Source organism: Typha angustifolia, chromosome 6, assembly GCF_048772165.1.
Source record: "Typha angustifolia cultivar Huaian chromosome 6, ASM4877216v1, whole genome shotgun sequence".
Taxonomy (NCBI): Eukaryota; Viridiplantae; Streptophyta; class Magnoliopsida; order Poales; family Typhaceae; genus Typha; species Typha angustifolia.
The window spans coordinates 714,486-742,387 of record NC_133244.1 but is presented as its reverse complement, the minus strand read 5'-3'; the positions used below and the strand labels follow the sequence as shown (position 1 = coordinate 742,387).

At 35.9% G+C, this 27,902-nt stretch overlaps 2 protein-coding genes across 21 annotated transcripts; one reads left to right on the top strand and one right to left on the bottom strand.

Moving 5' to 3' along the window:
* The first annotated feature begins 282 nt into the window (after window positions 1-282).
* On the top strand, window positions 283-16,211 carry LOC140761197 (DEAD-box ATP-dependent RNA helicase 1). Of its 5 annotated transcripts, none has more exons than XR_012104549.1 (12): window positions 283-695; window positions 1,926-2,199; window positions 3,048-3,282; window positions 6,104-6,358; window positions 10,589-10,740; window positions 10,878-11,055; window positions 11,982-12,169; window positions 13,203-13,407; window positions 14,600-14,705; window positions 14,819-14,944; window positions 15,643-15,745; window positions 15,894-16,211. XR_012104549.1 is itself a non-coding variant. In XM_073098420.1 (11 exons), exons 2-10 carry the CDS (start codon window positions 2,090-2,092, stop codon window positions 14,929-14,931), a joined length of 1,542 nt encoding a protein of 513 aa, XP_072954521.1. In that variant the 5' UTR covers window positions 283-695; window positions 1,911-2,089; the 3' UTR covers window positions 14,932-14,944; window positions 15,017-15,628. The 5 variants fall into 5 exon arrangements, 1 of the variants encoding a protein (XP_072954521.1); XR_012104548.1 differs by having other exon boundaries at window positions 1,911-2,199; XR_012104551.1 differs by having other exon boundaries at window positions 1,911-2,199; window positions 15,643-15,759.
* Window positions 16,193-27,902, bottom strand: LOC140761199 (uncharacterized). 16 transcript variants are annotated; one of them, XM_073098424.1, is made up of 8 exons: window positions 27,491-27,902; window positions 23,671-23,723; window positions 23,050-23,167; window positions 22,767-22,830; window positions 18,992-19,080; window positions 16,850-17,296; window positions 16,649-16,718; window positions 16,193-16,332 (listed from the first exon to the last, which is right to left on the bottom strand). In XM_073098424.1, the coding sequence occupies exons 1-6, from the start codon at window positions 27,554-27,556 to the stop codon at window positions 17,261-17,263; spliced, it is 426 nt and encodes a 141-aa protein (XP_072954525.1). In that variant the 5' UTR covers window positions 27,557-27,902; the 3' UTR covers window positions 16,193-16,332; window positions 16,649-16,718; window positions 16,850-17,260. The 16 variants fall into 16 exon arrangements, 14 of the variants coding, with proteins under 14 accessions (XP_072954525.1, XP_072954527.1, XP_072954533.1 ...); XM_073098426.1 differs by having other exon boundaries at window positions 16,214-16,332; window positions 16,641-16,718; XM_073098432.1 differs by lacking the exon at window positions 16,193-16,332 and adding an exon at window positions 25,547-25,740 and having other exon boundaries at window positions 16,390-16,718; window positions 25,837-27,902.

Here is a 27,902-nt window from a genome sequence, read left to right as displayed (position 1 = left end):
AACCACGTGCCCCAGCTTGCCACTCCTGAATAGGGGTGACAAAACTTAACCCGACTCGATAACTTAACACGATAACTTGACTGTTAATCAGGCTTGGGTTTAGATTAATCGGGTTCGGGTTATAAACGGGTCAACCCGCCTAACCCGATTATTAACCGGATCTTGTTTGGGTTTATATCTCTGACCTACTTGACTCATTTAACTTATTTAATGGAACAGGTTGGGTCAGGTGGGTCAATCCGCCAACCCGACACACATATATATAGATGCGCCGTCGCCCCTTCCCTTATTCCTTCCCTTACCCATGCCCGCAGCCCACTTTGCCGTCGCCCCTTCCCTCCTCACTCCTCACACCGAGTAACATCGCCCCTTTCCTCCTCACTCCTCACTGCTCACGCTGCCGGCGCTTCTCGCTCATACCGCTCGGCGCCCGAGCTTCTCACGCCGCCCGAGGTCCTCACGCCGGATCTCCCCCCTCACTCACGCCGTCGGGTCCTCACGCCGGCCGAGCTTGTCACGACGCCAATCCCCTTCACTCACGCCGCCTGCATTCTCCACCTCCTCGCCCGCCGCCTCCTCCGTCGCCGCCTCCTCGCACTCAGCCTCCGTTGCTGCCTCCGTCTTGCTCAAGCTGTCCTTCGAGGAGATTGTGGTTTCCGCTTCCAAGGCTTCACTCTGTCGATTTCCGAAGATAGGTGAGATCTTTCTGCAATTTTGCGCCTTGGATTGATGATTCCAGAGTTGGGTCTTTCGGTTTAGTGCTTAATTGGCGAAAAACCACATTTAACTTGTAGTATATGTGATTAGAAAGAACAGTTCTTTATTATTCTAAATAAGCAAATTCAAACTTTGCAAATTGGTGCTGATGCAATGACAAATTACTTGTTCTATTCTGATTCTTTTTCCTTGTTACTATGCATTCTTGGTGTCTAAATCAGATTAGCATATAATGCAGGGTTTCAAGCTAGAACTGGATAATTGCGTCTTTTAATTTAAAGAAATTTAGTTGTTGTAGTTTAGTTGGAGTCTCCCTTGCATGGTCAAAGTTTACTATTTGTGGTGGATTTGCCTGATTTGATATTTTTCCCCTTTTCTGTATTCATAGTATAGGATTTTGTCGTTTTGGTCAAATTTTTGGAGAGAACTATAATTTAATATTGTCACATGCACTCGATAAGAGCGTTTAACTTTTGACCATCATTTGGAATTTTAGTCTCTTTTTAATTGACTGCCCTTTTCCATTGATTTTTTTTCATAATTTCTTTTACTTTGAGATGTAATGAATGCTACCCTTGGACATGCTTGTTAGTTTGCGCCAAACTATTTTGAAGATGCCCATATGTCTAGATAATATGCCAACTAATATTGTTGGTTATTAGCTAAAAAAATAGAGGGAATGTATTTTAGAACATATATATTATTAATTTTTTGTGTCATATTGATATTATGAGAGCAAAATGCTTAAGACTCTATTATCTTTTTAGAGCATATCATGTCTCTTTTGTTTCGATTAATATCTAATATATATCCAAATTCAATATAAGATCTTGTTCGTGTTTGATAGATATTCGTATTCCTTTAAAATCTGGTCCGTATCCAATTTGTATCCATATCTATTCAAAATTTGACCGATTTTTATCCTTAAATATTTAGTCAGGATATGATTTTTAATTATCCTATTTGTCTGATATTTGTATCTGAATCTATATCTAGATGAAAACTAGGACTCGGGCATGAGTTGAACACTATCCAATCTGTTTTCAACCCCACTAATCATTTTTTTTAAGAAAAAAGGAAAACAGGATATTACAAAACCACAAACTAATAATTACAGTTACTAAAAGCTATGCATGATATTCAATTTTATTAATTAATATGTTTAATGAATTATTTGTTAAATATTTGATCAGATGAACATTTCTTAGGATCTGCATCAAGGTTTGTGTAATCAAATTGGCTTTAGCGCGAATGTCCTGCCTGCCTGCTGTGTCCTTTGATTCTTCATGCCCTCTGGATTCGAAAGGCCAAAAACCCTAAACCCTAGTAAAGAAGAACAAGAATACTATTCCTTCCTCAAGGTTTGGGTGATATGGAGGCCTCGAAGAAGCACGTTCCCCACCTGCCATGGATGAGGAATTCAGTGGACATTGATCTCTTCGACGATTGTCCCCTTGATCTCCTTCCATGTCTTGATACCAGGTGCCAATGATCTCCTTTAATTTTTTTTCTTTTGCTCTACATGTCTGTGTTTTAATTTTTGTGATTGCTCCTAGACCAAATGATCTTCGTAAGCTATCACCTAATTTGGTTTGTTCTGCTATGGATTTATCTCAATATGTGAAAAAGTTTTTTTGTCTCTAATTATGAAATATCACTATAATTACAGCTAAGGTGATGTTTCCTTTCACGCAAGATTTTCTGACTCTGTAAGGTCCAATTTGGAAGGATATCTTCTGATGCCCATAACCATGAGAAATTGATAAGTTGTTGTACATCCCAAGAAAAAGTAATTCTTTAAATTGTTCTAGCCTACGAGCTTCTGGTTTCTCCCCTATTATACTTAATTAGTTGGATTTTCCTGTCCACTGCCATGCATATATTTTTGTTTTTTTTTTGTGACAAAACTGCCATGCATATGTTGATATAAACTTACTATCTTTAAGGTTAAGGGTTACAATTTTTTTTCCTTTAATGTGCGAAGAGGCTTACATATTGTTGAAACGGTGTTAGATTGTCATTCCGGAAAGATGCAAGTCATTGTGACCATTATTTACTCTATATCAAAGATTTCTCCAACTGCTTGACTATATTTGTTTTCACCATGATAGATAAGTTGAAGTCAACTAGAGAAAGAAGCCTCTAGAATCTAGATACTTTCTCTTGTTAAATTTTTTGTTCCTTCTATGATTGAGGTTATTTTATGCTCTTCAAGCATTAATACATAGCACATTGCAGCAGATATGCACCCATATGCTCAAGGTTTTAGTTTTCTATAACAAAATAGCCTCATTATTCCTAGTGACTAAGTATATCTTTTGTCATTGCAGATTGGAGAAGGCTTTGTATAAAATGCATATCCAGTCACTTTTCCCTGTGCAAGTAGCTGTATGGCAGGAAACAATTGGGCCTGGCGCTTTTGAGCGAGATATTTGTGTAAACTCTCCAACAGGAAGTGGAAAAACCTTGGCATATGCTTTGCCTATTGTGCAAACGCTCTCAAGTCGAACGATAAGATGTTTACGTGCATTAGTAGTTTTGCCTACACGAGACTTAGCCTTGCAGGTTAGTTCAATTTTTATAGTTGCAGAAATGTCATCATTATTGGTATGATAAATGCTGGACACACGCAAGTGATATCATATTTCAAACCATTTTGTATTATGCTAATAGAAATTGTAGACACATGCTGTATAAAGTATAAACTTGAGTTGATAATACACATGTTATTCCATTTCACACACTGAAGAAACTTGTGATTCATGTAGTTGATGAACAACTATGATAGTGTCAATATATTGTAGGAATCCCTTTAGCTGATTACTTCATCAATGCTTAACCATTTTCTAACAATTATATGATGATCTCATGAGAACTTCTTTAGTTCCGGAAATGTCCTCATCCTTTTGCTACTTACAAAAAGTGTGGATATGTGCTCTTATTATCTTATATTCTAATTTGTATTATCTAATATTTTCATAAGTAAGGTCAATTGATTTTGTATTATCTCCGGTATATGTTTCCTCTGAATGATTTTATAGATTTTATTTTATGACTCGGTCCATGCCATTATTTTAAGTCGACTAGAATTCATTGAATGCAAGGTAAATCCAAATTCCAAAAACATACCACAAGAGATAATTTCAGAATTTATTGATTTTAGTTACCGATGGCTGATTAGTGCTTATTTTTCTCAATACTGTTAAAGTTTGCTTTTCTATCATTTGTTCAATTCTTGTGCCTCGGGATTTTATAAATTCAGCTTCTTTTCGGTCTCCAAAATGACGTCGTGTTCATTCTTGTGAACCAAAAAATGAGGATTTGATATTTGAAAACATTAGTGCACTTACATTATTAGAATCAACCTTTTATTTGTCACAACCCAAAATCGGAATCATGACCTGTCATGTACTCAATATGTTTGAGATACACGAAGTTTTACTAATACTTTCTAAGTACACAATGACAAGAATAAAAAAAAGAAAAAGATTTGATTTATATAATTTAAGCCAATTATAAGGAAAATGACTAATGTCATCACTAATGTGTTTCTAAACAAATTGATTTAACAAATAGTCTAAAATATAAGACCGAATGAACAAAAAAGTAAATAGGTAGGTCTTAAGTGGAGGTAGGGTCTTGGTACATCTCTCTCAGTCACCACGCTGACCATTATCTGAATATTAAAAGAGAAAAAATCTATGAGCCAACAACTATAGTTTAGTGAGTAGAATCTACTCGAAAACCAAGTAAATTTAAAATTTATAGCGTTAAATATAATTTAAATTTAAAGATATAAAATGATAATTTCTACTAAGCATATTCTTAAAGTAACAATAATAACGACAACAATAATAATAGAAAGTCATAATTCGTAATATGCTCCGTTTCAACATACTAATTTTTTTGTCAATAATAAAATGTCATTTATCTTAATTGGGTCTATACTTTGTGAATCCACATCAACCAAAAGTTACATCGAGATGACGCTCGGGTCTTTTTCTCATAGCTAATTCGATTAGGGTCATCAGGAGGTGTCATCATGTGATAAACGTACTCTGTCTCTTTTACTAACCGTTGAGAAAAATTGAAGTCATCTCAGAAAGTTTTTTGATCTATCTTGGGATTGTTTTTTAATCCTGCCAGAGTCACCTAAGAAATTCACTACAGTGATATGAAATAATACTTTCTCTGGACTTTTAGTTAGACTTGAGTCTTGAGTCACTACGAAAAGTTGCAAACGATCTATACAGGGATTGTTCTCTAAATCATACCAAATACTAGTTATATTTTCTTGATTAAAATTTGCAATTTGCACGAAGCATAGCAATGCACTAAATTATATATTTTGCGCACATAATTATAAAAATTTAAATTGCACGTAAAAAATATAATAAATAATTTGCATAAAAAAACGTAGTCTGATAGAAGGTACAAAATGAATATGAATAAATATGCAGATCATTGCAGTGACTTTCTTAAATAACTTTGGTGGGGTTAGGAAACATTCCCAAGATAGATTGAAAGACTTCCTAAGATGATTATAATTTCTCTCAATTGTTAGTGGAAAAGACAGGGTGCGTTTATCACTTAGTAACATCTCCTGATGACCCTAACCGGATAACTATAAGGAAAAGATCCGAGCATCATCTTAATGTGACTTCTAGTTGATGTGGATCCACTTGGTATAGACCTATTTGAGACAAATAACATTATTTTTGAAAAAAAATTTAATATGTTGAAACTGAGCATGGTACGAGTTATGACTTTCTATTATTATTGTCATTATTATTGTTACTTTAAGAACATGCTTAGTAGAAATTATCGTTTTATATCGCTGAATTTGGATTTTATGTAACGTTATAAATTTTAGATTTATTTGGTTGTTGAGTGGATTTCATTCACTGAACTATAGTTATTAGCTTATGAATTTTCCTTTTCTAATATTTTAGGTAATGGTCAGCGTGACGACTGAGCGAGATGCAGTGGGATCTTATCTCCACTTAGGACCTACCCATTTACCTTTCTATTCCTTCAGTCTTATGTTTTACACTATTTGTTAATTCAATTCGTTTAAAAACACATTAGTAATGACATTGGTTATTTTCCTCACGATTGGCTTAAATTATATAAATCAAATCTTTTTTTATTTATTTATTCTTGTCATTGTGTACTTAGAAAATATTAGTAAGGCTTTGTGTATCTCAAGCGTATTGAGGTATATAGCCGGTCATGATTCCGGCTTCGGGTCATGATATTATTAGCTGGAGAAATTATTACGTTTCTTAAAACCTTTTCTTTGTTGTTTACATCAAATGTGAAAACTGTAAATTCTTTTTCCAGATACAAACTTCAATTGTACTTTGATTTCCTTGTTGATTGACAGGTTAAAGAAGTTTTTGATGCTATTGCACCTGCTATGGGCTTAGCTGTAGGCTTAGCAGTGGGACAATCATCAATTGCAGATGAAATTTCTGAGCTTATTAAGAAGCCTGAGCTAGAGATACATGCAACATTTGATCCAGAAGAGATACAAAGAGAACCGCAAACTGCAGTGGATATACTGGTGGCGACTCCAGGAAGGCTGATGGATCATATTAACTTGACAAAGGGTTTTAGTCTAGAACATCTTCACTATCTGGTACTTAACTGATTCATTTGTCTTAAAGCCTTTATTTCATCTTCCTGTGATACTTCTCTTGACAACCTTCCCTGCTTTTTTTTCTCAAAAGTTTAGTGCTTATCTACTGAAAGACTTGCTATGCCCCTCCTTTTGCTCTCTTATTTTTAATTACTTAAATACTCTGAACTTGCAGTTTTACATTATGTAGTGAAACTTCGTTTGTTCTTTGTCACTCAATATTTTTTTTAAGGTATTTGTGCCTCATTTTCTTTTTTCTCAGTTTGGTTACTCATATTAGCAGTAGTATTTTTGTCAATTATAGGATCAATTTATCAATAAATATTTGCATTTCCTCTTATTCTTTTTCCAAGCGGTTTGTTTGTTTTTTATGACATTACTTTTGTGCGATTTTTTCTTGAAAATTTGTGGCTAGCTGATATAAAGAGGTAGCTGCTTTATATTGGCTTCATAGGTTAGGTACAAGGAGAGGAAAAAAAAAGTTGGCTTGAGGCCTTATTGGAGGACTAAGGATTTATCATTTCCAAATTCAGGATATTTGCTAAAAGATAAGAAGGGTGGAAAGGAAGGAAAAGAGAGAAGAGACACTGAAGGAAGAGAATGAGGAAGAAAAAAATAAAAAGAATAATAAATGCTCAACATTTCTGGGAGTCAGCAGTTGTCCTTCAGAAGTAAATTGGTTGTGACTACCTAATTGGCCTAATTGGACAGGACTGTTTTGAAACTGTCATCATTTCTCTATTCACTGATCCACATTGCTCAATTTTCCGTGAAGAGATTTGTGCACAAAATTAAATGGTAATTTTGTGGTCCTAAAGACGTGTAATATTTTGATGCATGAATTTGCATTCATGGCCCATTCCCGAATCTTGATACTTGATAGTATTTGTCATTTCAGATTCCATCCATCTATCATCGCTTGCATCCCTTTTCAATTTCTCCATGCCATGATTCTCTACATTACTGGCAGTGGTTTGCTTACAGGTTAGCCTTTTGAGGTTGTTGTTTCTCCACACATGGTCCTGATGAATTACCAGATACACTTAAGGATCAGATTCCCACATTTGTGGTATTAATCAAGCATTTTAAATGCTGCTGGCAGCCCTAGTGTTGAAGGACTGTCGGCTCGAGATGTATAGGCAGACTGTCAGCACAAGATATTTTGGCTCATCATCAGCTTGGGATGTGTCAGGCAACATAGTTTGTTCCATCCAGCACAGCCTTTTGTTGGCTAAGGGGATACAAACTCCTGAGAGGGGGAGCATTTAGAGTCCATCATTGCCATCACCAATGCTCGCTATTGGTTCACCATTAGAGAGGAAGAGGAAGGATAAGGCTGCTACTGCTATTTCTCAATTAGATAAAGAGAATAAGTAGGTTTCGGATTGTTTGTTCTATGATAATGAATTATTGGAGTTAAGTAGAACCCAATATAGTTAGGTTTGAACCTGCTTCTCGTAACTGAAATAGATTTTAAGGGATAGAATAAACACTATCCCTTCTCTTTGTATTGAGGGCAGCAGTCTAGCATATTTCAATAACGAATATGACTCAATAGGACAAAACAATTTATCAATGATTGCTCAATACAACACTATGTCAGGTTGTTTGTCAGGCATTTACGTACCACCCTCATAGTCAGTTTTAAATTGATTCATTTATAATGGAAACACCATTTATTCTACTTTTTGATCCATCAATGCAACATATTGTTAAATTGAGAGTAAAAGATGGAGTTATCTTCTTCACTATATAGTTGGACCTACATGATGTCTGAAAAGGATGAAGCATGTTTTTTGAGGATTCCCTCTTATTTCTCTAGAAATTGATAAGAATTATGACTGCATTCGTGTTCTCCGTTATCTAATTTATGTTCATATCGATCCTCAATGACCGTGTTTGATGTGTTAAGTTTATATTTGTATATGAATTCCCTCTCTTCCCCACCAATTTTTTTACCTTGAGAAGAGCTTAGGAAACCACATATTTCTAATTTTGACATTACTATTTGATTTTTACTTTTGTACCTTTGAGGAAAATTTTCCTCATTTATATCACTTCTACTCATAGTACTCTAAATTGGGAGCAATATTAAATTTTCTTTTCTGTTTGAAGAAATGATTACCATGACTTACCTTTGTTTTTTTATGTACATCAACCTTAAGCTAAATGAAGCTTCCATCATTCTGCTATTTGTAGAAGAAATAGGAAAGGCACACTATACCAGTTTTTCCACCCTACCACTTTCTAAATACATCTCATCTGACTTTTTTAAAGAGTTAGTGTCTCTTACCTAAAGAAACAATACCAAAGAGATTCAAAAGAAACGAAGCTTCTATTTAGTAATTGATAAATTAATTTTACAATATGGAAATAATGGAAAGTAACTGTTAATGACAAAATTCCAAGATTGGCCTTTTAGACCAAGGTAGGGTTCTTCTTGAATCTAGAGGGATACACCTAGGGTCTTCAACTAGCAATTTCATCATTTGGGCACTAAGGAACATAAAAAAATCCTCAATAATATAGTTTTCAAGCTGAGAGAAAAAGAAAATTATTAGAGGAAGAAGATGGATGATACAATAGAAACAACTAAGCCATTAGTCCCAACTATTTGGGGTCGATTATATGAATCCTCCTCTCTATTCATCTCTATTTTAGTTCATTGGCTTGTGCAAAAGATGGGTAGTTTTTTTGTTGAATACAAAGAAAAGGAAGACCTCAACCTTTTGTTTTGGTTCAAAAGAGAAAGGAGAGAGGAGAATAAAGGTGTGTGTTGGCATGACAATGATTAGGATTTAAGGAGAGAGATGGAGATTTATGTTGGGCTGAAAATGGGTAGGATAAAATCTGACCCAATCCGATCCATATCTGAAAATGGGTAGTTTTTTTGTTGAATACAAAGAAAAGGAAGACCTCAACCTTATGTTTTGGTTCAAAAGAGAAAGGAGATAGGAGAATAAAGGTGTGTGTTGGCATGACAATGATTAGGATTTAAGGAGAGAAATGGAGATTTATGTTGGGCTGAAAACAGGTAGGATAAAATCTGACCCAATCCGATCCATATCTGATTTTGGCCAAATAAGTATCCGGAAGTCTGAAATGTTATGAAAATAGTGATAAAAAAGGTTATGGAGATTTATGTTGGGCTGAAAACGGGTAGGTTAAAATTTGACCCAATCCGATCCATATCTGAGTTTGGCCAAATAAGTATCCAGAAGTTTGAAATGTTATGAAAATAGTGATAAAAAAGACTATTTTTGTACTTTTATGGATCTCTGATATACTTTTCTTATATATTTACCAATTTATGCTACAAATTTAATAATATCTTAAATTCCTGTAGTTTAAAAAAAAAGGATTTTATCTAATATCTGATCTGTATTCATTTTTGTGCTTTGCATATATGGTAATTAAATTCATTATCCTTTCAATATCATAACCTGTACCTGTATCCAGTCCCTTTTCACCCCTAGTTGTATGATATGAAAATGAGAGAGAAGAAGAACCAACTTAATGATCTTGGGAGTAAGGACCGACTCCTAGTCCAAATTAACCCATATTGAAGTTCAAAAGTTCTTAATGTAGTTTGACTTGATATGGACAACTGTTACATCTTAGGTTAATCTGACTTGTATTATAGGCCTACTTGGCCCAGAAAAGAAAAATAGAGATCCAAATGAAACTGGAAATGGAACCTAAAATGAGCCACTTTTAAGAAAAGTGAAACTAAAATTAAAGTTAATTGAATCTAATTAAGCCCACAAATTGGACTATAATGAATTGATCTTATTTAAGCCCAAATAACCTTGTTTTTTTTAAAGAAAGCCCGACGAACCTAAAATGGGCAATTTAGCTTTTGATGTGCGCGTCTTCAGTAACTATGATCCATCAATTAATCAAATAGTTTTCCTTTGCATGGATGAGATTGGAACACTTTCTAAGATCACTTGAAGCTTAATGCTGCATATCTGTCTCTTTTTCTATTTATCTCCTATATGTACAAACAGTTTTACTATTTCTAGAGTATGCAGATGTAATACTTGGGAATATCTTTAACGGTGTTTACTTTCATGTGGAACATTTGCCAAACTTGTAACGAGTTTGAATGCCATTTTATTTGGACTTTATCTTAACGCATTGATTTAAGGTTTTAAGAGTTAAATTTTTATTGTTTGTTCAGCATCTTCTTTACTTTTGGCTGAATATTTTGTTTCTCTGAAATCTCAGGTTGTTGATGAAACAGACAGATTGTTAAGAGAGGAATATCAGTCTTGGTTGCCTACTGTGATCCAACTTACTCACTCAAATGATGATGAATCATTTGGCCATGAAACGACAAGCCCCTCTATGCTTGGTTTCTTGACTACATTTAGGAGATCGTAATTTTTATCTCTTCCTTTCCAATTTTCTGGAACCATTTTCTGACATCAATTTTTCCTATAGTAAATGTTGGGCTCGTCATTTTATGTTCCTAAACTTGGACAAATGTTCTGATTAATGCTTCTTTGGCATGCAGAGGTGTTGAACGGGGTTATAAAGGAAAACGCTACCCAAGACTGGTAAAAATGATTTTCTCTGCCACGCTGACTCAAGACCCTAGCAAGCTTTCTCAACTTGACTTAGATCATCCTTTATTGTTGACAAGTGGGAATAAACGTTACAGACTACCTGAAAAGCTGGAATCCTATAAGCTGGTATAAGCTGATATCTTTTATTTAAATATTATAAAACTGGTATCTTTTAGTCAAATGTAACTCCAGCAGCTTCCTATATGTGCAATTCAAAATAATGATGTCACTGGGAAATCAAATGCCTGATTTGGCTCTTCCCTACCATGTGGCATTTGTGCTTTTCTTTCCCTTTTTGTAATATAGTAATATAGTTGCAGATTAAACTTGCCATAGATAAAAGATATTGTTGAACTTGATTTATAGTTTATATATAACTTTTTAATTAGTTGGCATTACTTTTCTAATAGTATGCATGTTGGGAATATTAGGTTATAGCTAAAAATATATTCCCTTTTTAACATAATTTTTCTTTGCATTAGATCTTAGCGAAAGAAGGGAAGAAAGCATCAAATTATTTGTCCGCATTCCACATACTTTTTTTAGTAGTTCAAAGCAAGGATGGCCGAGCTGTGTCGATTGGCACAGTTGTGTGCCGATCATTGTGTCGATATAGAATATTTTTTCAATTAATATTATGTGTTCATTCATATTATAGAGTGTTCAATCATTAATATTAGTTTTAATAAATATATTCAATCATATTATATGTTAAATAATATTTATATTTGACTGTTGTTTTATCTTTAATAAAAATGCCATTTATAAAAATAATCTAAAGATAAAATACTATAATATAGGTTTTAATATTTATGTACATTTAAAGCAAAAATCAAGGATTGACATGTCGAAGATTCAAAAACTTCTTTAAATATTCTAATTTTTTTTATTAAAAATATTATGAATATGTTCCAGTAGCACGCCCCACATCGACCAACTCGTACTGTGCTATGGTGGTATGGCACAGCCATCATTGGTTCAAAGATTTGGAATATTTTTTCCTTCAATAATGATTTAACTTTTGATGTCTTCTTGTTTTGGTTCCTTTGCAGATATGCAAGTCAAAACTGAAGCCATTATATCTGGTTGCTCTTCTTCAAGAGTTGAAAGGAGAGAAGTGCATAGTTTTTACATCATCCATAGAATCTACTCATAGGCTAAGCACGTTACTAAAGTTTCTTGGAGATTTGCCATTTCAATTTAGTGAATATTCACGTCTGCAGCATCAATCTGTCCGAAGGTAACTGTCTGTCTGATATTGTTTGTTTTGTGGAAAAAGTTTGGTAACTGTCTTAACTTTTTAAAAAGTTTTCTGTTAGTCCTTGCTTCAAATATGCTACAGCAATAGAGTTGGCATTTACAGAAATTTTGCATTGATTGATGGAAACCAATAGCAAAAAAGATGAAATTCACTCTTCTGATAAATGTTACTTTATGCTGCATTTATCTTATCTATGCCCAACATCATTAGCTTGCTTGGATAAATTATAAGCCTCTCATGCATTTGCTCAGCTCTTTTGGCTGATCATTCTTCTTTGGTAGATATCTGGTTAAAAATTGCATGCTTGCTAGTTGGCTGGGTGATGAGATAAGGAGGTATTCAGGAGAGTAATAGCTCTAAATTGGATGTAATTTATGTTGCAAGATAGTATGGACTATGGAAAGGTAAAGTTAGACGAACCCTATAGGAGAGTTACAAAAAATCATTGCTAATTGTCAGTATGTTGTGTTATATATTTATGGACAACCTGCAACTCCAACTAATACTTGATATTGGCGCTCAATCAAGCTACATGAAAAGCACTAACGACACACCATCAAAGCTCAGAAGGTAAATAATAGCAGAGTTGTGAATTTGGTTGAGGTAGGTGTGGTGGATTGTAGCATGATCTTATGGTTTTAAGTTAACTTTGACTGCCTCATGTAACTTATAATACACTCTGTTCTTTGTAGATACATTGTAATTTTTTTCCCTCCTGCTGATTATACTTCCTATCAAGAGCAATTTTTATGTTTATGTTCTTTGCATGCCAACATGTGCACCATCACTCAAGACAGACCTGTTCATTTGATGTTGTCAAAGTTTAGCCATAAGTTTGGTGACAAATAGGATGTACTGATTCATCTTACATTGACTGTTGAGTAGGTTATTAGATTTTATTCTCATTAGAATTTATTCTCTTGACAACTCATGTGAATGTTCTATTATCTTATCTTGAACTTAATGATTTTAGGGTGGGTTTCTTATACTGATGAAATTTCTTTCATTGTAGCAAAACGTTGAAGGCCTTTAGGGAAGGGAAGATAGAAGTGCTCATTGCTACAGATGCAATGACTCGAGGAATGGATGTTGAGGGAATCAGAAATGTTATAAATTATGAGGTGCCAGCTTTTGTCAAGACATACATTCACCGAGCAGGTCGCACTGCAAGAGCTGGCCAGTCTGGTTGCTGCTTTACTTTGCTGAGAAAACATGAGGTAAGAAAACTTGACCTTGTGGTGGTTTATATGCTGTGCCCTTCAAGCTCACTAGTGTCTGTTGTCTTTAACTGATCAAAGTTGAAGCGTTTATTAATCTGGTTGTGCCTGGGAAAGTTGACCTCCTGGGAGCAGGTCTATACAGTTGAGGTTGCTCCAAAGCGTAAACATGTTAGATAATATAAACATATATTTTGCTCATGACTATCTTTCTTATGTCTGTATAGCAATTATGACCACGAAGCCACAATTTATGAAGGCAAGAAGCTTCGTTCCTTCATTGGAGGGCCCATCCATATGTGTCCATCTGAACATAGATTGAACTTATACACAAGACCTGGTGAAATAGATTCTCTTCTCTGCAAGTGTTGACTATTCAAGAACCAGCCCTTATTTTTCATAAGATCTTTTAGCTTCCACTACATCCCTAATTTCTAAATTATTCTGTCCAAAATCATCTTAGTTAATTAACCTATATGTTAGTTGTAGATGCCCCATGCATTGGAATGCCTTCTTTTAGGAACAACCTCCTCAGTAATGAGGTTAAGAATGTGTACATCTTCCCACTCTGGACCCTACATTAGGGGACATTCTTTTAGTGTATACGATTCAAAGTATTAGTACTCTATTCCACTACTTTTGTTGCATATAATTAACTATTGGATAGTATTACTCATTTTCAACTTTGAAAAGTTCATTTACATGGTGAGCCAGGAGAAAGGAGTAGTGTTCCACATGGATGAAAAGTTGAGTAGCTAACATAGCATCACCAATGTATTTAAAATGACACAGGAATTGCAGCCTTCCATGGAAAAAGCTGAGTTGGGTGCTAATTTTTTAAATCAATTTCCTTCCAAGTGGTGGTGGAAGGGATCTTGTCTAAAATTAACTAAGCAAATGTGTGAAATTCAAGGTTCTGCACTTTTGTGCATCGCAAAGTTGCTGAGTAGAGTATTATAATACTGAGTGAATGTAAGGAATACAAATGATATCAATCAGGCATTTACCAAGAGTACTTCCTTTCCAACTTGCTATCTATTGAATATGTCTTTTACGTTTTCTTTTTATACAGTTGTGTAGTGCCTGCCTCTGAAAGGGTGATGCTTTGTACAAAAAGGAGTAATGAAATTAAATTGACTGTTATGCTACCTATTATTTCCTGACATGGCATTTTCTTTTTCTCCGTTATCAGGTTAAACGTTTTGATTTGATGCTGCAAAAGGCGGATAATACTTCTTCTAGTGTTCGTTCTTTACCTGCAGATGCAGTAGAAAACATTCTTCCTCTTTATTCTCCTGGTGATGTCATCAGCAAATCTTTTCTTTTTTATTGAATTGAACCAAGAATATTCACCAATTATTTCTTGGCTCATAGTTTTCTATTTGTTTCTGTTTCACTTGAATGTTTACAGCATTAGAGAAGCTGAAAGAATATGTGGAAACAGAAACAGCAAGGAAATCCAGTATAGGTTTCAAATCGATGAAATCAAGTAAAAGAAAGAAAGCTACCACTGTAAAGGAATAAATCTAATTTCAAGGTACAGACCCTTCTTGGAAGATGTTCTTACACAATCTTGCATGGTGAGATCAATGTTCTATATTTCATGCAGGACCCCTTCCTCTCATTACTTGCTTACAGATGTTTAGATGTTGAATTGGTTGCAGAATTAAAAAGTTTACCAAACAGGTTTTTATCAAAGTCTTTTCTTAAGCCATGATGGCCTAATGAATCAATTTCTTTAAAAGCTAATATAGTTAAAAGAGTATCTTAATTTGCTTAGACTCTCAACTTTCTCATCATAAAAATTACAACTAGACAGCTTCGGAATCAATTATGGATTTCAGCAACATATGGGATTTACATACTATATTTAATGTTCATAATCATAATGACAGGTCTTTTAGCATTTACCTATTCACCCAAGTTAGCTTAAAAGAGCACAATCCAATAGAAGGTACCTCTAAGTTCTAATGAAATATACATTTTTTAAGTTAATATAATTTTAGAAAATTACTTCCTTTTTCTTCGTTCTTTGTAAAATTTCATGAATTTGAGAAACAGGTAATCTCAATCCACTAGGATCTGGTCACTAATTTTGGGAGCAATTTGCATTAACTTTTTTTTTTTTTTCCTTTGAGCTTATATATATATATATATATATTTTTCCCTTCTTAAAAGAAATGAAGTGACATTTTCCTTTTTATATACAACATTGTTACCTTTTGCTTTGGCAAGGGACATTTTCATACTTGGATAAATTGGATTGGCTTTGGAGCAAAATCAAAGAACTCAGGGTGCATACAATTCTGGCGAGTTCTGCAGTCCATGCAATCTAAAGGTTTGTCACAAGGAGTAAGCAACCTTTGCTTTATTGCTAGTTCATCAATATGCTGCCTGGCGGATAGAGGATTTGAGAATGCATAGTCGTCACCATAGTCGTCACCACAGGGTATTGCTGACTACTTAATTCCACTTTCATTCTGTAGGAAATTGGAAAGAACAATGATAAAGTGCAGCTATGCTCCATCAGTCATGATTTCCACATAAAAATGAAAAGCTTCTCATGATGACAGTGTACACATGATTGAGCATTTGATTGCCAGAGATCTCAAAAATCATGAATCTTTGGATTCAAATTCTACTACATGTGTGATTTGATCTTGACTAGCATTTTGAAGAGCGTTGTAGTAATTGAAGTTTGCAGGCATTGTTCTTGTCATCTGTTGCCTTGCTATTTTACTTATTTGATGTTGCTTCATATTGGTTGTAAACCCAATCTATCAAATTTTGGATGGAGAGAAGCAGATTATTGACTACAATCATTTACATTCGAAATAAACAATACACTCCACTTTTAGTATGTTTTGCAAAAGATCTATGGGCTAGAGATCTGCGTAACTGCGCCAGTTCTTGTAGCCAAAATGCCTGTGAGAGAAAAAGAAAAGTTTCACTTGGGTAAAAACAATAAAATTGCAGCTCACATTATACGAATTTCTCGGCAAATATTTCAACTTCACAAGATAACATAAATCAAATCCAAACTAATTACATTAACTGTCACAGCTCTTCCAAACGTGTAAATTAAAGCACTTCGAGACATTTATTACTTCAGCTTTAAACACAACAATTTCTCAGTTTTAGACGTTCAATTTTGAATATAAAGCAGGGAACTGTTGAGTTGACTTTGAAAAAAATGGAGAACTGGGAAATGCCCATGAAGATGGACTTCCTACCACTTAACTGCAAAGAACATATTAAGCAGTCTGACAACTCCATTTTGTTTGTAACTGCTTCAACATATCTCCGTCAAACTGCAGTAAAGAATAAAATACTTCAGAGTCCACTGCCAAAAACGTCGAAGAGTGAAAAGGTAAATGAAACTTTCTATTATCAGTGTTCTACATGACAGATTCAGAAGAATTTAGGAAAATTTTGTTCTTACTTTATAAAAAAGTAATCTCGACAAAGCTTTGCCAACTTTTGTAAAGGGGTATAAAGGCTCCCCAGAACAAATACTGCACAATCACCAAAGAGCTCACTTGTCACTTCCTGCTGAAAGGATTCATTGCGCAAGATGTGTCAGGTATGTTCTAACTGCAAGCTTTTGCTCAAAATGGGTACAAGAGTCTGAAGCTCAATGTTGAGTACCTTTTCAAACTTCCTACCAATGTTTGAAGGAAAGTGGCTGTAAATATATAAGGAATGCTAATTTATCTCCCTTGCATTAGTATTACATATAAAGCTCCCTAACATAATAGAATTAGAGATAATGAATGACATTCTGTGACGCTAGCTTTTCGTTGCTGAGAAATTCTTCGGTTTAGATCTTCCCATCCCATAAGAAAGAGCAGCATCAAAGTAGGCATATGGATTTCAGCTTCTCGATTTTCTGCATGAGATAGATGCAGCATGAGAAATATGACATGGATTTCAGCTTAAAATTTCTGCATGATAGATGCCAGCATGAGAAGCATGACAAAAGCTTTCTAGATATTCAGTCCTCAAATTGTTAACAACCGACCTCAAAACATAAGCTAAGCTAGTGACATATATGAAAATCATAAACCCTAGGTGTGGCTTCTTAAACCCTTGACTTAGAAACTCAAGTCTTTGAACATCTAAACGCCTTGTGAACAAATGACTAAGTTGTAATTATGTCTGAATGTACTCCAACAATATCACTTTGCCTTCAATAAGTCCGCATACAAAGTGATGTCGTCTGTCAATGTTCTTCATACGTGAGTGTTAAATGAACATAGTTGATATTAATTGCACTCATTATATCAAAATATAACATTATGGTGCCCTAACCAATTCCATTTTCTCAAACCATTGTCTCATCCAGTAATTTAGTACAACTGTTTATTGCAATATATTCTGCCTCTGCAATAGACAAAGAGATAAAATTCTACTTCTTACTATGCTAAGCAAACCAAATTGTTTCCGACACAAAGACACCCACTAGATGTGGTTATTCTGTCATCACAGCAGCTGACTCGACCTGAATCTAAATATCTCGATACAATAGCGCTGGTGTCAAAGGTGTATCAAATACAGTGATCTGTAGTACCATTAACATATTTTTATGATCCGCTTAATGACAAAGAAATATGATTCCTTAGGATTAGACTGATATCTAGGGCACACCTACAGTAGTGAAAATATCAGACCTACATGCAATCAAGTAGAGCAAACTACCTATTGTGCTTTTGTAAAGCGTTGGTTCCCATGTTGTCTTTCCTAAGATTCATGCTAGTACTCATAGGAGCTATGATATGATTGGAAGAGCTTATCGCCAAATTTAGTCACTAAGTCCTTAGCATATTTGGATTGAGAGTTAAATATCTCTTTATTCAGCTGAATGATTTGTAATCCCAAAATGAATTTCAACTCATTTATCATACTCATCTCAAATTGAACAAAATCAGAAGGGTAAGAGCGCATTTTATGCTACTTTGCATGAGAGTAGCAAAGTCTTTGGCTAAGTTCTGACCATTGCTTTAAAGCAACAACAAAATTATTATTTTCCCATTTAATGAACAAAGTTCTATCCACGCACCCTTGAGTGAAACCCACATCAAACAAGCTCATTTCAACTCATATATGTAAAGAGTCTTATTCAGCTTGTACACGTGAGAAGTAATGATCTTCAAATCCTTTGAGCTATTCTATTAACACTTCTTCATTCAATGTCCCATTTAAATAAGCACTCTTGATATCCATTTGAAATAATTTGAACTTTAAATGACAAGCAATGGCAAGCAAGATATGAATAAACTCGAGCTTAGCTACATGGGAAAATGTTTTATCAAAACCAATACCATCAACTTTTGTTATATCTTGAAGCAACCGGTTTAGCCTTATTTTTATTTTTTTTATTATCACCATTTTCATCACTCTTCTTTTTGAAAATCTATTTAGTTCCAATTACATTCACATTCTTACATCTAGGTATATGGAACCAAATGTCATTTCTCACAGATAGTTCAAATTCATCATGCATGTCATTCACCCAAGAATCATCTAATAAAGTATCAATAATATTCTTCGGTTCAAGCATGGACGTATAACAAATAAATGTTACCTTGTTTTCCAAACTTTTCTCCTTGTTGCTATCCTCTTGAGGACTCATTATCTGCTTGCCTTTCGTCCAATTCCTTAGTATCTGCAATTCTGCATATTCAAAATCAGAAGAATTAAAAACACTAGTATTCAAATCTGAAAAGCTTGGGGGAGATGATTTCTACTTTGACTAGGTCTAGAGATATAGAAAATAAAAGTCAAGTCAGTATCAGAAAAACTCAAATCATACTAGGTCTAAAAAAGTCAAATAAGAATCATATTTAAACAATTGAAACCAAGTAGATCTAAATTTTAATCCTACTGAAACTATGAAAACCAAACTCATATCAGAAAGTCAAAACATAGTAAGAGAAGACAACACAAAGTTATGGAAAAATAGGATAAGCACAGCAAGCAAATGAGGATGTGGAAAATCTCTCAATCCATCGAAAGGAAAAAAAAACTACAGATCCGCTAAAACCGGATCAATCTATATCATATTGTTAGTAGAAACAAGTACTTACAACCCCTAGACAGTTCACCGTCTAAGTACTAGAGTTCATATCTCTTGCTCAAAATCTGCCTCGATCAATTACCCCAGATTAGATTGCTTCTGCATTTGTTTCCCAGTACATCGCTCTGGATCGCTCCTCAAACTCCTTGAGTTCTTTGAATTGATTCTCCATTCTACGGTAAAAGGCTTAGGGCTTAAAGGCATGGCGACTTAGGGCTATGGTAAGGATGGTAGATCTGTAGAATGTGGATAGGGTATGGATGATGAAGATTAGGGAAAGATAGTGAGGCTGAGGGCATGGATGCTCTCAGCTATGATTGGTCACATGCAAAAGTGAAGGAACGAGAGTCATGCAAAGGGACAACTCAAGTTAGGGTTGGATGAGATGGGAGGAAGGAAAGAAAGAGGGAGAAGAGACTAAAAAGATCAATACTCAAGATAACTGGACTAGTACTGCACTCCACATATATATAGAGGCTAAAATAACTATCTAGCCAATTTGGCTAGGGCACGACGCAAACAAATACTAAATTGGTTAGGACTAAATCATATATAGATTCAAACTAATTAAATAAACAATTAACTGAACTAAACCTAATAAACAAAGGACCGGACTCAATTGGCTCACCGACACAAGCTAACTCGGGCTTAAACTCGAACTCGGATTGGACTGTTATATTCAACCAAGCTTCCATTCACCTTGTTCTAAAGGTGAGAACTCTAAAAACCTAGTCATGCAAGTTGATTCGATCATTCAAGTCATGCAAGTGAGCTCAGGGCCGAATTTGGTCAGAGGTGGTCGAACCAACCTATGCACATCCGCTCGCCATTACCGCAGGTAGCCGAGCCCACTCATGCACGTTTGTTGTGGTCGTGGATAGCCAAGACATGCCCCTCATGTCGGCTCTCTACGGCGATATTTAGGCCGACCATAGCACGTGAAGCTTCTCCTCCATCACACTAGCCATGTAGAAGGCATCTTCAAGTGAGTATGGTCGAGCTGCCTTCATCTCGATTTGGATGTTGCAGCAAAGTCCGCTCAATGGAAGTACTTATTGTTACGATCCAAAGTGAGGGTTTAACAACTCATACCTAATAGATTCAAAGGCCAACTAAGGTCTATATCTAGACTATGCTCAATAGGATAGTCCATGGCTAGTCCAAGTGTCTCAAGTCTATATGACCACCTCTAGGGGATAAGAGTGGCTGATAGGGGTTCACGCAACTCTACGAAGGGCTGGAGTAGCCTTGGTTCAAGGAATATGGTGACAGAGCTCAAACTCAGCTAGTGAATTAGATAAACTGATGGCACACACTATTTGGATATCTAAGGGCGCATGGCTTGTAGTGGAAGTTAGATAACAACCTAGTTAAGATCTAGCACATGAAGAATTTGGAGAAGGGTAGCTAGGGATAAACCAAACCGCAATCAAAGGTGGATCGAGTCTTCCTAGAGCTTTGACATGACTCAACTTGAAGAAAGTGTATCGTAGTGAGGACCCTATTAAAGGTTGGAGTAAGGCTTAACTAGTGTTTGAGCTTGGGCATGGCTCGAATGCAAAGGAGAGTCCTAGTCGAGTTATAAGCGCATAGTCTTTGGTTGGCTAGCTAAGAATTTGGCGCATCCAAAACTGAGGGGTGCATGCCTATAAGAGGCAGGTAGCCGACTAGGTGTGATGGGTATGCCGAAGCAATGGAGAGCTATCAACATGGTGATATCCTCCTGCGACTACATTAGACATTCTTGACTTGGGTGTGGGCAACAAGGCCGCTAATTGAGGTGATAGTCCCATAAGTGTGATGGCCACATCTTCATGCCTGTACAGCTTTGGAGATGTGAGCCACATTAGTTGATATCACTCAAATTGAATTGAGGCTTGACTCAAATAGCAAGATTAGGCTTCGGTTCAAACTAGACGTGTAGATTAGTCGATAGGCTTTGGTCTTGGTGAGAGCATCTTGATTCGAGGTTTAGCTAGTTCGAGTGAAGAGGACCTAGGATGGGTCTGACTAGAAGAGCTCAACACAAGTTTGGAACTAATGAGTTATCGAATACACAAGGTGAATTTGGACTAGCTATGGCGCGCACACAGAGGCTGGGCCAGCTTGAGTAAAGGCATGTTTAAGGGTTTTGGAGGCGCATTTAAGGTGAGGGAGTGGTTTAATAAAAAGGTAGCTAGGTTCACTTAGGGCTATGCATTATAGTGGTCAAGACCCAGATCCGCCGCCATTCATCATCTCAAGAATGTATGTGGTTGTTTTCCACGATTGCCAACACCTATTTAGTGAGGACATAGCACATCACAACTATCATGGATGCGAGATCAGGGCTGTGTCGATGACATTTCCTTGTGAAAATCCACGATACGTTGAGTAGCACCATGACCAATGTCAAAGAGCTTGGATCTATCGCGTCCTTCCTTGTTGACATTAAATGGGTGGTGGGCATGCCGAGAAATATTGGCTCTGATACCATTTTGATGTAAATCAAAAACTTGGGGAAATTCGATCCATCACATCCTTCCAGTATGATGCAAGGAGATGAACCAATATGGCTATTCATAACTGTTGGATGAGGTCATGCATCAACTTTCCAACTAAAGCATCGTGGTTTTGCAACACTCCATGATGAAGGTAAACTGGAATTACACTATGCATACTTCTCTAGCTCAACTACCTGTATGGAATGAAACATCCACTGACCAGCACTTGGAAAGTTATCATCAAATTGGTAAGCTAGTTAGGCTGCATTGTTTAATCATCTACTCTCAATTGATCATTTAAATAAAAAATCAACTCAACAAATTAAATGTGAAAATAAATTGAGCCTGATTAGCTCAATTAGCCCAAAATTGGACTCAAGCAACTTTATTTTGGTCAAATTGAAGATGATGCCAATATCAAATATGTAGGGTCAGATTTTTGGGTTTAGATTCTCTCAGATGCATTAGAGCTGCAGGCCAATGCCTGCAGAGGATGAGGCCAACCACCAGACCCCACAAATTAGAGAATACAATTGGCAACAAATACAGCAGCAGCAGCAGGAACAGCAATAAGAGAGAAGAAAAAGAAAGAAGAGAGCAGATCCTCTGCTGTCCCAATTGCAGGGATTTCCTGCATGTAAAACCTTACATTAAAGTGAAGTTTGAAGTTCAAGAATTCTACCCAAAGCATGACATCACATGCAGCTTAGTAAGATGGGATTTGGTCCAAGTTTGCTAATAGCATTTAAAAGCGGAATTATCTTACAAATCATTCTGACTTTAGCCAACACCAATCTTACCCATTTTAAAAATATTGATCTTCCCAAAAAAAAATGATCCATCATAGATATAAAAAATAATCACCTGAAAGAATCAACCAAACAATAAGTCATCTGAATAAACAAAATTAACCCCATCATTTGAAAAAGAAGAGAAAGGAAACTTAGCAAGAAAATATGCTTCTTTACCAGAAATTGGAGAGGAAAAAAATGGTGAGGCTCAGATAATAAGCCCATGAGAAAGAAAAGAGCCCAGCCAATGTTTACCAGATTTTGCCTCAAAACAAGTAGCTGCAGTGGTTACCTGCAGAGAAGGCCATCCAACTGCCCGGCCAATGTTTTGATAGTGGAGATCACTATGAGAAGACCAGATTTCTTGGCAGTTCGTAGAAATTAAGGGGGCATATTGTCTGCTGCCCTGACTGCATCATCAATGTCCATATCATCACAAAAGAAAGGGCAAAAGAATGAATGATTGGCATGATAATTCACTTTTATAGTCAAAAGTAGGAAATGTTGATCACTTCTTTTTTTTATCTAATCAACAGCATTGCTTGAAGACCTGGTGCTTATCCGCATAGCCACAGAAGGGAAAGAAAAATTTATTGGCCTACTAGCAAAGAAGGACATAGAGAGCGATGAAGATTTTTTTTAATAGAAAAAAATTTGCTTCAGGTCTCACTATTAGAAAAAATGGACATAGAGAGAGAGAGAGATGAAGAGAAAGAGGCAGACGAGGTATCAGTAATGGGCAAATATCGGCGGTGGTGGTATCACTGGTGGTGGTAGTGTTCTTGACCAAACTAGGCCTGCACACCATAATATGTAACCAAGTAGTTGAGGTTGAAAGTAGTGTTCTTGACCACCAAACTAGGCCTGCACACCATAATATGTAACCACGTAGTTGAGGTTGAAACTTATTTACCTAAGCAAAGGCTGTAAACAAGTAGAACTTGACCGATTAGCCGCAGCAGTTACCTGCAAAACGGTAGGCCAACCAATTGCCGAGATTATGGTTTGATCATTGCTACATATAAAACTCACTAAACAATAGTGAGCATTGCTACATATAAAACTCAAGTTTCCATCTTGGTTGCTGATGCATTCGAATAAATGATCGATGATATACGAGGGATATGAAATACTTTAAAAGACCGTATAAAGGTCAGAAGCATTTTTCTTTTCTTCACACTACTAGAAAAATATATTGGTTTATCATGCAAGTTTCCCAAAGAAGAATAACAAAGGTTTTATCCATCTAATCAGCACCGTTGCATGAATAGGTGGCCCTTATGGACCTTATCCTCATTGCCTCAGAGGGAAAAACTCTATTAGCCAAATAAAAAAATTGTGCTGAAAAGAGGTGCGCGAAAAATCACAAAAACCTCATTGAGAAATCAACCAAAACAAGGATTTCTCTAAGGTAATCACATCATCCCATTAAATGAACAGAAAACTAAGGAACAAAATTATTTACAAGAAAATATAGCAGCGATGTAATGCCATCAGCATCACCTCCAGATGCAAAACCTACAACATGCAAGCACTATAACTTTTGTAAATGAGGTGGTTGTTTGCAATAAGATGAAAATGTAGGTGATGATACCAAAAAAAAAAAAGAGTTGTGCTAATAGAAGGAACGCAGCATTTCTCATCAGAAAACATAGAGAAGAAAAGGAAGAGGCTCAGATTTGTTGTAACAAGATCATGAGAGCTAAAATTCCTCTTCTAGTCACCTCTACTTCCCTGCAAAACACGTAGCTGCAGTGGTTGCCTGTGGGGAAGCAAATAGGCCATCCAACTGCCAAACAACATTCCATTAGTAGGCAGAGGGGGAGGTATTGGTGGTGGTGATGGTGATGGTAATGTTGGTGTGGTAGTAGAGTTTTTGACCAAACTAGGCCTGCAAACCATAATATCTACCTAAATAGTTGAGGTTGAATCTTACTTACCAGAGCTAAGGGTTTAATTGAGCCGAGCTTGACCGAGTAGCTGCAGTGGTTACCTACAAAGATGTAGGCCATCCAACTGCCAAGACTACAGTTCGATTCAAATTTAGAAGGAAGAAGAGCATAAAAAAATAGGGAGCATTGCCACCTATAGACACAAGTTTCCCCTATTGGTTAACAAATGTACTCTATTAAAGGATTGATTATGTATGGGGATTATGGGGATATCAAGCATTGTAAGCCCCTATTCACTTTATGAATAACTTTTTTCTTATTCTACAATACTACCCCTTATTCTAGAATTATAGCTAAACATCATAATAATTTTAGTCAAGAATACAAACACTAATCATAAAAAATTACATCTTATATCATACACTAATTCAATTATCAATTTACCCTTAATATATATCTCATCAATCTACTTTATATCAAATCAAAAAGTGACTCGTAATTTCATAAAAAAAATAAAAAAAATTTCTCATCTTTTCTTTCACTTTAAAATACTACTGAATATACCAATAGTTATTCTTGGAATAAGTCTCATATTGGTAAATAATAACCCTATTCTACATTTGAACGAGGCCTAAAAGACATTATAAAGGATCAGCACATTTTTCTTTTCCTCACCCCACTAGATAAATATATGGTTTCTCATGCAAATTTCTCAAAGAATAGAAAAGTTTTTATCCATCCAATCAGCATGAATATTGTGCTGAAAAGAAGCTTTCCTGAAACGAAGTGTAAAAAAATTTAAAGAAACTTCATTGAGAAATCAACCAAAAAATAGACTCCTAAGTTAATCACATCACCCAATTAAAAGAACATAAAACTAAAGGAGAAAAATATTACCAAGAAAATATAACGGTGCAGTGATCCCAGCAGCATTGCCCCCCAAATGCAAAATCAATAGCCTGAAAGCCCAACAACTTTTGCAAACTGAGGTGGTTGTTTGCAATAAGATCAAAATGTAGGTGGAGATATGCCCAAAAAAAACCCCAAAAAGAAAACTTGAGACTGCGTGCCATTTGAAGGAAAATGAATGACTTTTCTCACATGAAAACAGAGAAGAGAAGAAAAAGAAGAGGCTCAGGTTTGATGTATTATGATCATAAGAGAGGTGACACTCCTCTACTACTCACCTCAACTTTCCCCTCAAAATGAGTAGTCGCATGGTCGCTTGTAGAGAAGCAAGGAGGCCATCCATTATTAGTATAAAAAGCACAAATACAGGAAGACAGAGCTGCAGAGAGAGGATTGATGGTGGAATGGGATTTGGTGGTCGATCCCTTACATGTCATGTCAATCCTGATGTACCATCAGATGCGCACCAACGCATCGATCACGCACATCCAACAGCTCTGATCATGCCCACTGTGATCCTACGCCCTTTGTATTCAATTTCAAGCATGATCAAAGCCGTTGGATGCGCACGATCGATGCGCTAGTACACAACAGATGCTACTCGGACCTACTAAGACAAGTCAGCATGCATGGAATTTTTTACCAAACCAGGCCAACGCAGTATGATATCTATCATATGCAATCGAGTAGTTAAGAGAGAAACTTATTTACCTAAATATATGGTTTAGCTAAAGATTATGACATTTATGGTGCATCCACATGAATAAATAGCAATTTAATTTGGTTGGTAATTCTTAGTACACTTCCACCTCCTTTTGAAAACCCCAAATCCAATTCAATTGATTGGAATTCTATTTTCTCGAGATGCATTTTTGGAACCGATGAGTGATAAGACCAATTTATTTCAGCGGATTTGAATGGATTTCAAATGAAATCCATTGATTTGAAGTCAGATTTGGATGGAATTCATTTCCCACTTAACCTTTTGAAATCTCAAAACTAACCCTTATTTCGCTATATTTATATTGATGTTCAAGAGAAAATACAAGAAAATGTGATGAAATGAATACCTACCTCACTCCAAGCAACAATAAATGGATTTCATTTCAATTCCAATAATCCCAAACACAAGAAATTCATTTCCAAATGAAATCAATTGAATCTATCAGAATGAATTTAATTTGAAATTCATCTAAAATTGGTTCCAAACATACCACCCTTAGTAAAAAGGAAGCTATATATAATCCCATAAAAAAGACTCCTCAAGAGACAAACTTGAAAGAAAAAAAAATGGAGATACAAACCCAAAAGAAAAAAAAAAAAAAAACAAGTGAGGCTCAGACTTTTGCGTTAATAAGCTAAAAGCCCATGGCCATAAGATGCTCACCCTCACCCCGCTCAAAACCAGTAGCTGCAGTGGTTACCTGCAAAGAAGAGGCCATCCAACTGCCGAGCCAGTCATTGTGTAAAGTTTGGGGTGTGGCCTATTCAAGTACTTGCAAGTTTGTAAAGAGGGCTAGTTTGGTCAAAAACTCGGAAGAAGAAGAAGAAGAAGAAGAAAAAGAAGAAGAAGAAGAAGAAGAAACTGAGCATTGAATAATTGTGAACTTTTAGTAAGTAGGGCATTCTTGAGCATTGCTATCTCTCGCCTCAAGTTTACCCGTCGCATGAATAGCTAGTGCTTTATCCTCATCGCCTCACGAGGAAAAGAAAAGAAAAGAAAAGAAAACACCCTCTATTAGCCCAAAAAAAGAGTACCGAAAAGAAGAATTTCCATAACAAGATCAATCGAAAATAGAATGGATTTTTCATGCACGTTGACCTGGAAAAAATCAACACAAATAAGGACTAATTTAAGTAAATCGCATCATCTGATTAACAAAAGGAAAAGGAATAAAAAAAGAGAGGAAAATAGCAAGGAAAATCTTGTACCAAACTTTGGATGATAACTAAAGATGAGGCAGCAGCATCTTGATGGTCTCTCTTCACATCCCGCATGCAAAACTAAAGATGATAGCACTATATTTTTCCAGATAAGGTGATCTCTTACAATAAGATCAAAATGTAGGTGGTGCTTGCCATTAAATTGAAAGAAAATGTACAGCTTTTTCATCAGAGAAGAAAGAAAGAAAGAAAGAAAGAAAGAAAGCTCATGAGGGATTAGCTGCAGTGGTTGCCTACAGAGAAGCAAGCAGGCCATCCAACTGCCCAGCCAAACTTTTGTTAGTGTGTGTGTGTGTGTGTGTGTGTGAGAGAGAGAGAGAGAGAGAGAGAAGTAGGTGGTGGTGCCGGTGCCGGTGCCGGCAGTCAGTAGCGTCAGACTATCGGACTAGCTCTCCCTCCC

Bases quoted from the DNA above. Each gene is read 5' to 3' on its own strand.
- LOC140761197 (XM_073098420.1), top strand. From the start codon at position 2,090: ATGGAGGCCTCGAAGAAGCACGTTCCCCACCTGCCATGGATGAGGAAT. The intron at 11,056-11,981 runs GTATAAGCTGAT...GTTCCTTTGCAG, and splicing joins AGCTGGAATCCTATAAGCTG to ATATGCAAGTCAAAACTGAA. The intron at 13,408-14,599 runs GTAAGAAAACTT...CTCCGTTATCAG, and splicing joins CTTTGCTGAGAAAACATGAG to GTTAAACGTTTTGATTTGAT.
- LOC140761199 (XM_073098424.1), bottom strand. From the start codon at position 27,556: ATGCGGGATGTGAAGAGAGACCATCAAGATGCTGCTGCCTCATCTTTA. The intron at 22,831-23,049 runs GTAACCACTGCA...TGATTCTTTCAG, and splicing joins TTGGATGGCCTTCTCTGCAG to GTGATTATTTTTTATATCTA. The intron at 19,081-22,766 runs GTAAGATTGGTG...TTGAATATGCAG, and splicing joins GATCAATATTTTTAAAATGG to AATTGCAGATACTAAGGAAT.